The sequence below is a fragment of the Aythya fuligula genome, chromosome Z (assembly GCF_009819795.1).
Source record: "Aythya fuligula isolate bAytFul2 chromosome Z, bAytFul2.pri, whole genome shotgun sequence".
In the NCBI taxonomy this organism is placed as follows: domain Eukaryota; kingdom Metazoa; phylum Chordata; class Aves; order Anseriformes; family Anatidae; genus Aythya; species Aythya fuligula.
The window spans coordinates 3257164-3268528 of NC_045593.1; the positions used below are offsets into that span (position 1 = coordinate 3257164).

The 11365-nt window shown below is 46.1% G+C and overlaps 1 protein-coding gene across 1 annotated transcript in view; it reads left to right on the forward strand.

Moving 5' to 3' along the window:
• Nucleotides 1-10999, forward strand: part of LOXHD1 (lipoxygenase homology domains 1) — a 140290-nt gene extending 129291 nt beyond the window's left edge. The window contains exons 39-42 of the mRNA XM_032205982.1: nt 4974-5144; nt 6265-6403; nt 7864-8025; nt 10500-10999. Coding sequence (XP_032061873.1) covers nt 4974-5144; nt 6265-6403; nt 7864-8025; nt 10500-10980 — 953 coding nt within the window. The 3' untranslated portion in view covers nt 10981-10999. The remainder of the gene's footprint in view (nt 1-4973; nt 5145-6264; nt 6404-7863; nt 8026-10499) is intronic.
• The last annotated feature ends 366 nt before the right edge of the window (nt 11000-11365 follow it).

Sequence of the window (11365 nt, forward strand, 5' to 3'; positions counted from 1 at the left end):
TCACAATTAATGCTCCTTTTTCTAGTGATCTGGCATGTCTATCAAAACTCCCATCCCTTTCTGGGTGATGTCTCACGTGGTGGGATTTAATTTAAGGCTGGGCAGTCATCTAACCAGGCAGGGGGTAAATGACATCAGAGGACACAAGGCCAATGAACTGCATTTTGTAATGGTCATTACTTTGAGTTTCAGAACATCTGAAAAGTGAAAGAAAAAATTGGAATTAAGGGGCTGAGCAGTGCTGGTTGCTGGCGGTGAATAGCCAGGCAGCAGCAGCTCTGCACTGACCCTTGAGCAGTCAGTGTCGCAAGGAGGATTTTTCTTTTACTCATACGAGAACATAAACACCAGTAATGACAATGGTTATCTTTAATTGGGCATCAAATGCTTTCACAAAATAAATAAATAAAAATAAAATGAAATGTTTCAAATAGAGAGGGGATAGGGAGGAAAATCATTGAGAATGGTCACAGAGAAGGGAGAGATTTTCATTTGTATGGGCACCTGGGCACCCCAGCCTGGATGTGGTTCATCTCCCTGGTCTACCAGCAGAGATTGGATTCCCCCAGATGTGAATTAGCAAGGAATTCACTACACAAGGCACGGGCTTTCAGCATCACCTGGGAAAGAAGCAAGATGCTCCTGTGAAGACCTCGCAGACGTACACAGAGGACCCCTGCCCAGCATCACTCAGCTGCCAGCTTGGGCTCTTTTGAAAAGGAAGATAAATGGGACAACTTGCTGCTCTTTTGGATAGGGGCGCTTGGGAAGAGAATACATTTCCCTACATGACACTAAATTATACAACTGCCAGAGTCAAGCAAGCAAAGTGATTCTGTTTTCCCCAAAGCTCTTCTCCTCCTCTAATTACATTTGAAATGTTTTGCATGCTATTGAAAATGTCGCTTCCAACTGTGGACCATTAAGGAGTCTACGTGGCACAGCCACGGGTTTTATTAGGGCAGGTTTACTGCTGGGGGTTTCGATGGCAGTGAAACAGGCCTGGAGGGAAATTCCTTTTGTTATAAACATTGAACACTTGTTACAGAGATAGGGAATCACCCACAAAGGCACAGTGGTGGCCAAACTATTTTAAAGACCAAGACCTGCATAATCAAGCAGGAACTGCCCAGACATTTGTTATTTCTTTCCCTCTGTCAAATAACAGATTAACGGAGACAAATGTGGTTGCCCTGGTTTGTCCTGGAGTCCCTGCAGAAAAGCCCATGATATCCTCCGAGGCATTTTTGCCACTGCTTTGTGCCTGAGCTTTTGCATTCCTGGTACTGTTGGCTGAGGTGCCAAAGGGATACGAACAGACCTGCTTTGGCTCTTGTGCAAGCACTGAAAGTTGAGCGATGTAGAGGCTGTGGCCTTTTGCAGTAGTTCACCATCCAGCAGCATCCTGGCACCCAGGAAAAGGCCGATAAGCCATTGCTGAAGAGATCCTCCAGCTTTGCCAGCAGTGGCCAAGTCCTTGGCTATGCCCACAGCACTTTGCTGTCTCCTCTTCCTCACCCCCTGACTGATGCTTATGCCATAATCCAGCTTGTGCTGAAGATCTGCTGCCTCTGGGGTTACATCCTTATGGGGTGTACTTCCCTTTCTCTTAGCCCATTGCTCTGCAAATGCCACCGATGTGCAGAAAGCAGGAATTTCCTGAAAGCAGGATTTCACAACCTGAGAAATGGTTCTGCAGACAAGAAAACTGTGTTCTCCTTCCACTGCTGTGGCACGCAGAGCCAGGTCAGCCAAGCCTCACACTCAGACTCTGTTCATAACAGGACTTGGCATTTATTTTCTAGATCAATACAAAAATAAATTAAATGTATTTTTTCCCAGTGTGGAAAAAAAAAAAAAAAGAGAGAGAGAAGAATAATTGTCTGGTAAAACAGAATTTCTTAAGCCCCAGATAAATCCTTCCATTTTCACATCAGGTTTTAAATGAAGCTTAGTGCTGTGGCATTGAAGGTCTTGATGTGACATCCACTGCTGACACCAGGGCAGATGGACAGGACAGGGCAGGGAGACGTGCTGCCCTGGGTGCTGGCAGTACAGAAGTTATCCAGGGTGAATTCTCTCAAGATTGGAAAGCAACATAGGGTACGTCTGTAGCTTCCAGGTCTCCCAATTTAATTTAAACTGCTAATCATCAGGAAAGAAAAGAGGAAAAGACTGAAGAGCAATTCTAATGAGAGGGAAGAGAAGCATTCTTTGTTTAGAGCAGGCAGGGGATGCTTTGAAGCAGGAGCATCACTTTTTTAAGGGTGACCAGCCAGCTCCTTGACTCAAGGTACCCGTGTGCTGCAAGGGATGTTCTGTTGTTTTTTGCTTTTCAGCATCAATCCCCTGACAGAGCCCAGAGATTTTTTTTAGATATCCCAGAGCTGATAAATACATTTTTTGCAGGGAACACCAGGAAAAGTTGCACTGCATGCTTTCTTTGCCCTTAACTCCAACACAAGCTGGAAAGCCAGCCCTGGCCCATCTCTCCCCATGGTAAAAGTGCAGGTGTTTGTTGCAGCTCTCCTGGTGAGCAGCTGCTGGGGCTGGGCTGGAGACGAGGGAGGAGGGTATGCAGGTCTCGTTCAGCCATCTCCTGATACCACTGCTTAGCACTGATCCCGCCGCTGTCAAGCTGTTCACTGCTGGCAACAGGACTAAGATCACCGATTTATTCCGTCCTAGTCTGCAGGCATTGATGTCTCGCGCTGGAGAACCATGGGATGTTTTCTCCCTTTCATCCTGCACTGTTTTAACTGAAGTTTTGATGGAAGCAGAACAGCCTCCCAAATATGCTGCAGAGATGTTCATTCAACTTAAATGGAAATGAGCCTGCCAAAAAGATTAACGGCTGACACTGCCAACGTGCTCGGAATAAATTTCCAGCCAGCCCCAAAGAGCAGGCTGGAGCACAGTGGGAGCCCCAGGGAACTTGATAAGCTCTGCCCAGCAGGCACTAAACTGATGAGGATCTGCAAGGGTACAATGTGCCAGGCCTTCCCCAAAAACCCTTCACATCTTTGCTCTGCTGCTGAAGCCTGGATGGGGCCAGGCGTGTTTGCAAGGTGCACCCAGCTCCCTTGGCACTGTGCTCCCCATGCAATAGACACATGGACACACTGGAGCAAGCTCAGTGAAGGGCCGGAATATGACTGGAATTGGAAGAATGAAGGAACTGGGGCATCTGTTGTGTGAGAAGAGGCTCAGCCTCAAGACGGCAAAGCCCAGGCGCATCTTACTGATATGTATAAATACCTGATGGGGATGAGTAAAGAAGATGGAGCCAGACTTTTTTTGTTTTGTTTTGTTTTTTGCTATTTTCCCTTTCACACAGGTGATCAAACACAGCTTGCCCAGACAGGTTGTGGAGTCTCTGTCCTTGGAGACATACAAAGCCTGGCTGAACTCAGCCCTGAGCAACCCCCTGTAGCTGGCTTGTAATCTTTAAATTGGAATTTAAAGAGCAAATAGTGTTTTCAGTAGAGGTTTGAGCTCTTTGTATGGTGATTTCTTAGCCTAGAGAAGGTTCAGAAAGCCAAATTACACATCAGGAACGCCTCTGAGGCTGGTAGGAAACAGCTAACACACACTGTATGGCAGTTCACAGGGCAGGGTGACTTGTTGACATAGCTCAGAAAGGTGCCATCATTATCTTCCAGGGCTAAAAGGCTAATTAAGATTAATATTTGCAAACTAAGGAAGCTGGCACATGGCATTAAGCACTTGGAAGAGCAAGAGCTCTTTTATGCCTATGGGATGTAAGTAATAATTCAGCAGAGATGTCTCATCATGAACATAACCTCCCTTTGTCTGACAATAACTAGACTTGTAAGCAGAACTGTCAGAACCTCCCATGCCCCCTAAACCAACAAGAGTTTCTTCTATTTCAACAAAGAAATCTGGAATATGTTCCCAAATGCCCTGTTCTTGATTTTCAAGTTGCTTCCCTCTGTGCAAAAAAATAATAATAATAATAAAATAATAATAATAATATTTATTTTTTTTTTAAATGGGGGGAAATAGAAAACTAAGAGGGAGCTATGTCTCCTCCAAAGGACCCGAGGCAAAAGTTAGGTGATCTGTTGGTCCCTGGAGGAGCATCCATCACTTTGTGTTACTTTCATGCCCAGCCACAGCATTAGTAAATTCACTCTGGTTGCTTGGCAAGAGCAGGATAGCATGGGTGATTTCCTTGCATGTGTTAGCTGACAGGGTCAAAGGAGCCAGTGATAATTTACCTTCTGACCTTCAAATGCAGATATGAAGGGATGGGGGTGTAGTACAGGCCGGAGGAAAAGACATTAAACCCTACAGTTTGTGGCCATCTAGTACTCATATTTTTCTTTAGGCTTTAAGGCTTCACACTTCCTTTAAAGTGGAAGGAAGAATCAGCAGCAGTTTCTGCAACACAAGCTGCTCCATTTTTTGCTCCAAGCCCTTTGAATTTTAGGAGATTTCATTCTTTTCACTCTGGCAAACAGTTCTGTGGGGCCTTGATTTTGTGGGGGTTTTGTAAGGTTTTGTTATCCCTAAACTGCAGCAGGGCTTCCTCCTGCCCCACATCCCCAGGTGTGATGTGCTGACAGTGGTGCAGAGGCTGCTCCTCATTGCAGAGCTGCATCTCCTGCAACGTGCTGGGCAAGGACAAGGGATGGCCCCTTGCCCAGACCCCTTGAAATCCAGCTTCTCTGGGACCACACTCCAACACCTTTATGTCTGATCTCAAGCCTGTGAGTCCCTCAAAACCATGGCCTGATTGTGGAAGGGGGATCAGATGATGGTCTTGAGCCGGTCCATGTTGGTTTAGTATCAGAGGAACCTTGTGTATACCAGTGACGTTATCTGAAACAAGTACCAGTCATTTCCAGTGCCAGTCAGGTACTCCTGGCAATGGGTATCTCACCTCCTTACCCAAACAATGTGAAAAATATCCTAACTTTTTTTTTTTTTTTTCTTGTTTTACTGCAAAGGAATTGCACCGGGTTGGCACTTGGAATACATCGACGTGACGGACTCTGCCACGGACAAGACGTTTCGCTTCCAGTGTGACCGCTGGCTGGCTAAAGGTGAAGACGATGGGCAGCTCATAAGGGAACTGGCTTGTGCCAATAATGACATCCTGGAACTGAAGGAGCGGACTGGTAAGTTTACAGGTGACCTGTGGTGTTTGCTGAGGGTCCTCAGAGGCCACAGGGCCACATCTCCTGGAGGATGCTCCACTGGGGCTCTGAAGGATGGATTAGTTAAGGTACACCTTAGTTCAAAAGTGCAATGCTGTGATCAGAGAGAAACAAATCAGGATTTATGAGGAAGAAAAACACCTCATTCTGGGCTGAAAACTTAAGAAGGGCCCATCTGCTGTGGTTCAATCCAGCAGTAAGCTGTATGCATACGTGGTTACAGTCTCATTAGAAACAATGGGCCTTGGGAAAATCTTTGAGGAGGAAAATAAGTTCAGTCCTTAAAGCATTGCAAGTAACGTTTCTCCAGCTTCCTCTTGAACATGCTGTGGGCTACAGACTCCCATATCTCAGCTGAAGATGACAGCTGAGCTTAACACCCCATAGACCTGGGTAATTCCCTGCTCTGGGTAACTCCACCAGCTCCAAGATAATCACACTGGTGTCTAATGTGGTGAACAAGTGAGAGAAAAAGAGCAATGTTATTTAACCGCACTGATAATTTGCTAAGCACACCTCAGAAACTCCTGCAACACAGTGCTTTTCTTCGGGAAAGTCCCGGGGAGTCGAGAATCACATTACTTCAATGTGATTCCACTCAGCCCCTGCAAAACGACAACCCCATGACTGCCATCGTGAGTAATGACATGCCACCACAGCATCCGAGCACGTCCTGTGCGTGTCTGGATACCCTCACTGTCTCTGTGAGGCTGTTCTATGCTGTTAGGAACTGTATCACCAAAACTGAAGTATTTGTGCTGTGTTAAAATAGTGGTTCTTCACACAGCAGGGAGCTGGACACGGCTTGTTCAAGAGCAGCTCCATTTAATCCTGCCAGCTGACCAAGCAGTACTCAGGTTTTCCACGTGCTCTACCCCGGCACAAAATCCTAAGCACAAAGATGTCACGAGTCCCACAGATTTCAGTGCATTTCCACCCTTGTTTTGCAAATGCTGTCTCGTGTGCTGCGATAAATATTAGGAAGAGGGTTTTCAGCCAAAATGACAGTCAACTGAAGAGATGTCTTTGACCATCTGCTCTTCCTGTGCTGCTTAACACGTGTGTTAATTATGCCTTAAAGCCTATGAAATTGTCACTGTAACAAGCGACAGAGAGGATGCAGAAACGAAGGAAAACATCTGGATCATCTTAGAAGGGAAGCTGGGCCGCTCAAAAGAATTCCTAATGGAAAACTCCTCCAAGAAAAGGAGATTTGAGAGGTAGTGGGAGTGGGTGGTGGGCTAAAGGAATACCTCACCATCCGTGTGTCTGCCACAAATGCCATGTCTTCTCCAGGACAGTCCACAGAGCTGCATTTGTGCCATGCTCTTTCTTAACCCCCTTCAAAAAAGCCTAAAGACTTGTCACCTGGAGTAAAAGCAAGATGTAAAATCAGTTTTTGATGAGCAGACAAAGAGCAGGTTTTAAAAATGACAAGAAAAACAAAACAAAACAAAAAAAAAAAACTTTGGTAAAAGGCAATATAGATGATGCATACCTCTGTGTGTGTATGTGTGTCCTTTTTTATCAGTACATACAAACAGGCTTCTGGTGAGTCTCTGGGGAGGCTGCGTATTTTTGAGCAGGGAGTAGCAGAAGGAAGCTGGAGGTGGTTTTAGTTCCTTTTACAGCATCTCACTGGCAGTGGGAATCAGATGGAAAGTAAAAATAGTTGGAGGCTAAATGTTGTCAGAGCCACTCAGATCTGACTTTCCAGCCAAATCTGGGGGTAAGGCTGAAAGATCACCATTGTGTGAGGAAAGCCGAGTATCAGCCTCATGTGCAGACAGGCTGGAGGCACATCTGTGTAACGTGGGGCAAGTTCCTTTCCCCATGTGGGGCCAAGGTGCTCCAGATGTGGGATGGTTTTCTCTTTTGTTTAAGGACACAGCACACCCTTAGGAGACGAGAACATATTCAAAGTCACAGCTGCTGCTGATGTTCAGTTGCTCTGCAGAGAGGAAATTTGTTTTTTATAGCTCTGTAGAAAGTGAAATTACAGCTGATCTGGACTTTGGTATGAATGGCTGAGATTTCATGGGAAACATGAATGAGTTTCCTCCTGACACTCAGCTGCTGGGGACTACAGTGGAGTTGGAGACACCATCCCTCAAAGCATTAGTGACAGTCCATCCTTGGAGGCAGGTTGGAATAAGGACCAAAGCCAAGGAGACAAACCTAACAGATATGTAGGAGGCATGATGGGGAGCCAGACAAGAGTTTGACAGAGACCTATTGTTTCTCTAAACTATTTTTGGTCTGGGCTCCTAAAGCAGGAAGGGTGGCTGAACTAGCAGATTTAAAACAGCTATGGTGGGTAGATGTGTAACAGATACTGTAACTGTCAAGAATGAATGAATAAGTGCCGGAGGGGAAATTAGTCATTCTTTAGCTTTATCTATAATGAGGCAAATTGATTTTGTATGTGGAACTGCTTGAGTTTATCCTAGAAAGTCCTAGTGGCAGTAATTTAAAGTGTCACCCCTAATCAGACAAAATACTGAATTTAAATATGGAAATTATACTTTGTGTTGAATGATTGTAGGTTAACTCAAATGACTTTAAATGAAGGCTTATCTTCTATCTTCCATAGCCATGTGCAAATTACTTAATGTCCATATGAGACGAGGCACTGCCAGCATTCAAGATATTGACTGATACTGCTCCCTGTTTCCTATAGGGGAGCAACAGACACGTTTCAGTTTTCTTCAAAGAACCTTGGAGATATTGCAGCCATCTGTGTTGGTCACTGTCCAAAGGATGGAAAGAAGTCATCTGCAAAAGCTGATGTCTACTGGCATGTCCAGGAGATTATCGTAACAGAGATGGAGCTTTGCAACAAGTAAGTGTCTGCTGTCTGCAGGGAGCTGCTCCTGGAGGGCAGGAGGACACTGAGCAGCTCTGCATGCATCCTCCCAAAGCATCTCAAACTTAAGCAAATGTGGAAATTCTTACAAAATCGTAATCCTTTTCTGAAAGATAAGGACAAGCTGTTTGGGTTGTCAGGTAGACAATATCCCCTCCTCTCCTGCTGTTCCATTTTGTTGTCACCAAGGCCATTTGCACATGCAAGTAAATTCATGAACAAGGTAGCTGGGGTGAGTCTTACAGCTATGACAAACATTTTAGGTTGTAGGAAGTACACATACTGACTGAAATTTAAGGGGTGTGAAGGATGCTCTGCACAGACTGGCCACCAGGTAAGTCTTGTAAATACAGCTGCTAGAAGAAAGTTGAGAGTAAGACAAAACCTCAGCCTCAGATCAGTCTGGATGATCCTTCTGGGATGATCTGAAAGCACATTGGGAAGGTACAAGTAGCTTCCGATTCACAAATACTCAGCTACTCTGATTCAAATATGGCTGAAATCTTCCATGCTGGAACAATGAACATCTCTGGAGGGCTCTGTGCATGTCAGGGCCCACACGTCCTTGTCTGTGGAAGGAGCGATGTTCATGGTTTGTGGGGCAGATGGCACGAGGTATATGGAGGAACTGGAGGAGACTGGCTGTTTGCAGAACAAACTCCTCTTCAGAGAAAATATCCACAACGTTAATGGATTTTTCTGCACTGTGATATTTCCACTGCTGCAAGGGAATTTAACTGTAAGGGTTTTTTTTTCCAGCTGAGACAATTGAGTGTTTAAGAAGAAATCCTTGAAGTGAATATATTTTTTAGATGCTGAGAGTCTCTCCTAGCAAATTAATCAGGCAGCAGAAGAACCACAATAACATTTGCTGAATGAAAACTCAGTCAATTATAACCTACAACACTTTTCTCCTGGTGGGGGAAAACCTGGAACCCTCAGTGCCTGGCTTCGCAGTCAGGTCTGCGCATGAAACTCCCTGGGAACATGCTGAAGCTGCTGAATGAGGATGTTTTGAAGAGGACAAAGACTTTCTCACAAAGACCCACGCCTTTTAAAGTTGTTTTATATAAAAGAGAGCAGCCAGGAGATACAGGTAGCGCTTGCAGGCTGCGAATCATCAACTGGAGCAGATCTCACCGTGAGAGCGAGCTCTCATGTTGGGTACTGCTGATCCCAAATGTAAAAAAAAAAAAATAAAATAATAATAAAAAAGACTATATTAAAAGAGTTATGAGATTGCTGTAGCAATAGTTTTGAATGATACTGCTTTTTTGTTTTGTTTTGTTTTTCCTTTTGGTATTCAATGTTAGTTTGCAAAATGTATGTATTTGGAAGGTTTTTGTTCCAAATCCCAGGGCTAGAGAAATTATCTTTTTCCTTCCTGCCTCTCTTAAAGACTGGCTTGCTCCACCATAATCCAGACTATAATAATGCAGTTCAGGAAATAAAACTGCAGCATCAGGCAGCCTCCCCATCCATTTTCATGCAATTTTTCTGTCCCTGAGCCTAAAATTTTGCTCCCGGCAGAATTTTTCATTTACAATCCCTCTTTCCAGGGAATAGAGAGCTTTTATTTGGCTGCATAAAATGTCAAAAGAGTTGGAAGTGCTTAAGAAGCACTACAGCTCGAAGAGCAGCAGCAACCCTTCCTCCAGGTGCTGGTTTTACTCACACGTGCTGCAGTCCAGCCACGCTGTCCCCCCCGGGAGGACCTGCTGCAATTTGGCATGGGGGGAGAGGGAGGAGGGGGAAAAACTCATTGGGAAATGATCGGCATCACTGGAAATGAAATACATGATTAGAAGCGCCGTTCCCCAGCCTCTGGCTGGCTGCCAGGTGTGCAGCAATTTGTGAGCCCGTTCTTTGCTCCCTGCACACCCCCAGGGGCAGCAGCACAGAGCCGAGGGCTTTCAGCATCTGGTACCCATCACCTCCGTGCTCCGCACTCTTCTGCCTGCTCAGGATGGGCTGGGTGGTATAGAGGAGGAACAGGGGGCTATATAAACCTCCTCCTCCCATCTTCCCCAGTCCTTTTTTTCTCAATTCCTAACCCGATCCTCACTGCAGTGTGGGTGAGGGTTGCTGCTGAGCTCCCTTCACGTGCTGCTGCTGCAGGGATGCAACCTCTGAGACCGGCTGAGCTCCGCAGAGGCAGGCTGTGCTAGGTACAGGGCTGATTGCTGCCTTCCTCGGTGGCTCTGCAATTAGACGTGCCATCACACAGCCAGCAGAGGTGAGAGCTGCCCCACTCCAGCCCTCATAATGCAGCCTGTCCTTGTCTGTGCAGGGAAATAGGGGATTTTCCAGCAGCTGCAGTGTTCAGCCTGGGTGTCTGTCTGGGGGGGAACTCAAGTGCTATCACGTAGATGGAAAAGTATTGCAACAGGTCCATAGCACCCTCACAAGAAGGAGGTGACCACACCACTAATGTGCCTTCCCTCTGGCAGGTACTTCTTCAGGTGCAATGTGAAGATCCCGCTGCGGTACAAGAGACGGGACTACAAAGTCTTCGAGTGTGCCAAGGTCACCGAGAGCTTTGCCAGCAAAGCCCGCAGCCTGGTGCCAGTCAAATACGAGACCATCGTGGTCACGGGCTTTGAGAAGGGGGCAGGGACAGACGCCAATGTGTTCATCACCATCTTCGGGCTGAACGGGGACTCGGGCAAGCGCGCCCTGAAGCAGAAGTTCAGGAACCTCTTCGAGCGGGGCAAAACCAACAGGTTCTACCTGGAGACATTGGACATGGGCGAGCTCAAAAAAGTCCGGATCGAGCATGACAACAGTGGGCTGGCACCCGGCTGGCTGGTGGAGCGGGTGGAGATCACCAACTCGGCCACCGGCGTCACCACCATATTTCCCTGTGGGAAGTGGCTGGATGAGAACCGGGGCGATGGGTTGATCTGGAGGGAGCTTTTCCCTAGGTACTGAGGAGCATTTTGCTCCATTCAGGACATGCATTTTTTTCCCACCTTGTGGTTTTATATTGCATTTTCCTTTTCGGAATGCTGCCTTTTGTATGGAGAGATTTTTAGTAGCAAGATGTGTTTCCTGGGCTAAAGTTTTGTAAAAGTAATACTCTTTTTTTTTTTTTTTTTAATGGATATAAAATTGTGAACGAAATAAATTCATTTCTTTCTTATCTACAATTGGAGATTGCCAGTAGCTGACCCATGCACTCTCCCAGCAGCAGCTCAGCTGCCACCTCCTGCTTTCAGCACCTTGCCCTGCTGGGGCTGGAAATGCCCACTGGCCTCCACGCTGTCTGCTTCCCTTTTGGGGTGAATAAAGGGAAGTATGAAACTGAGACAAAATA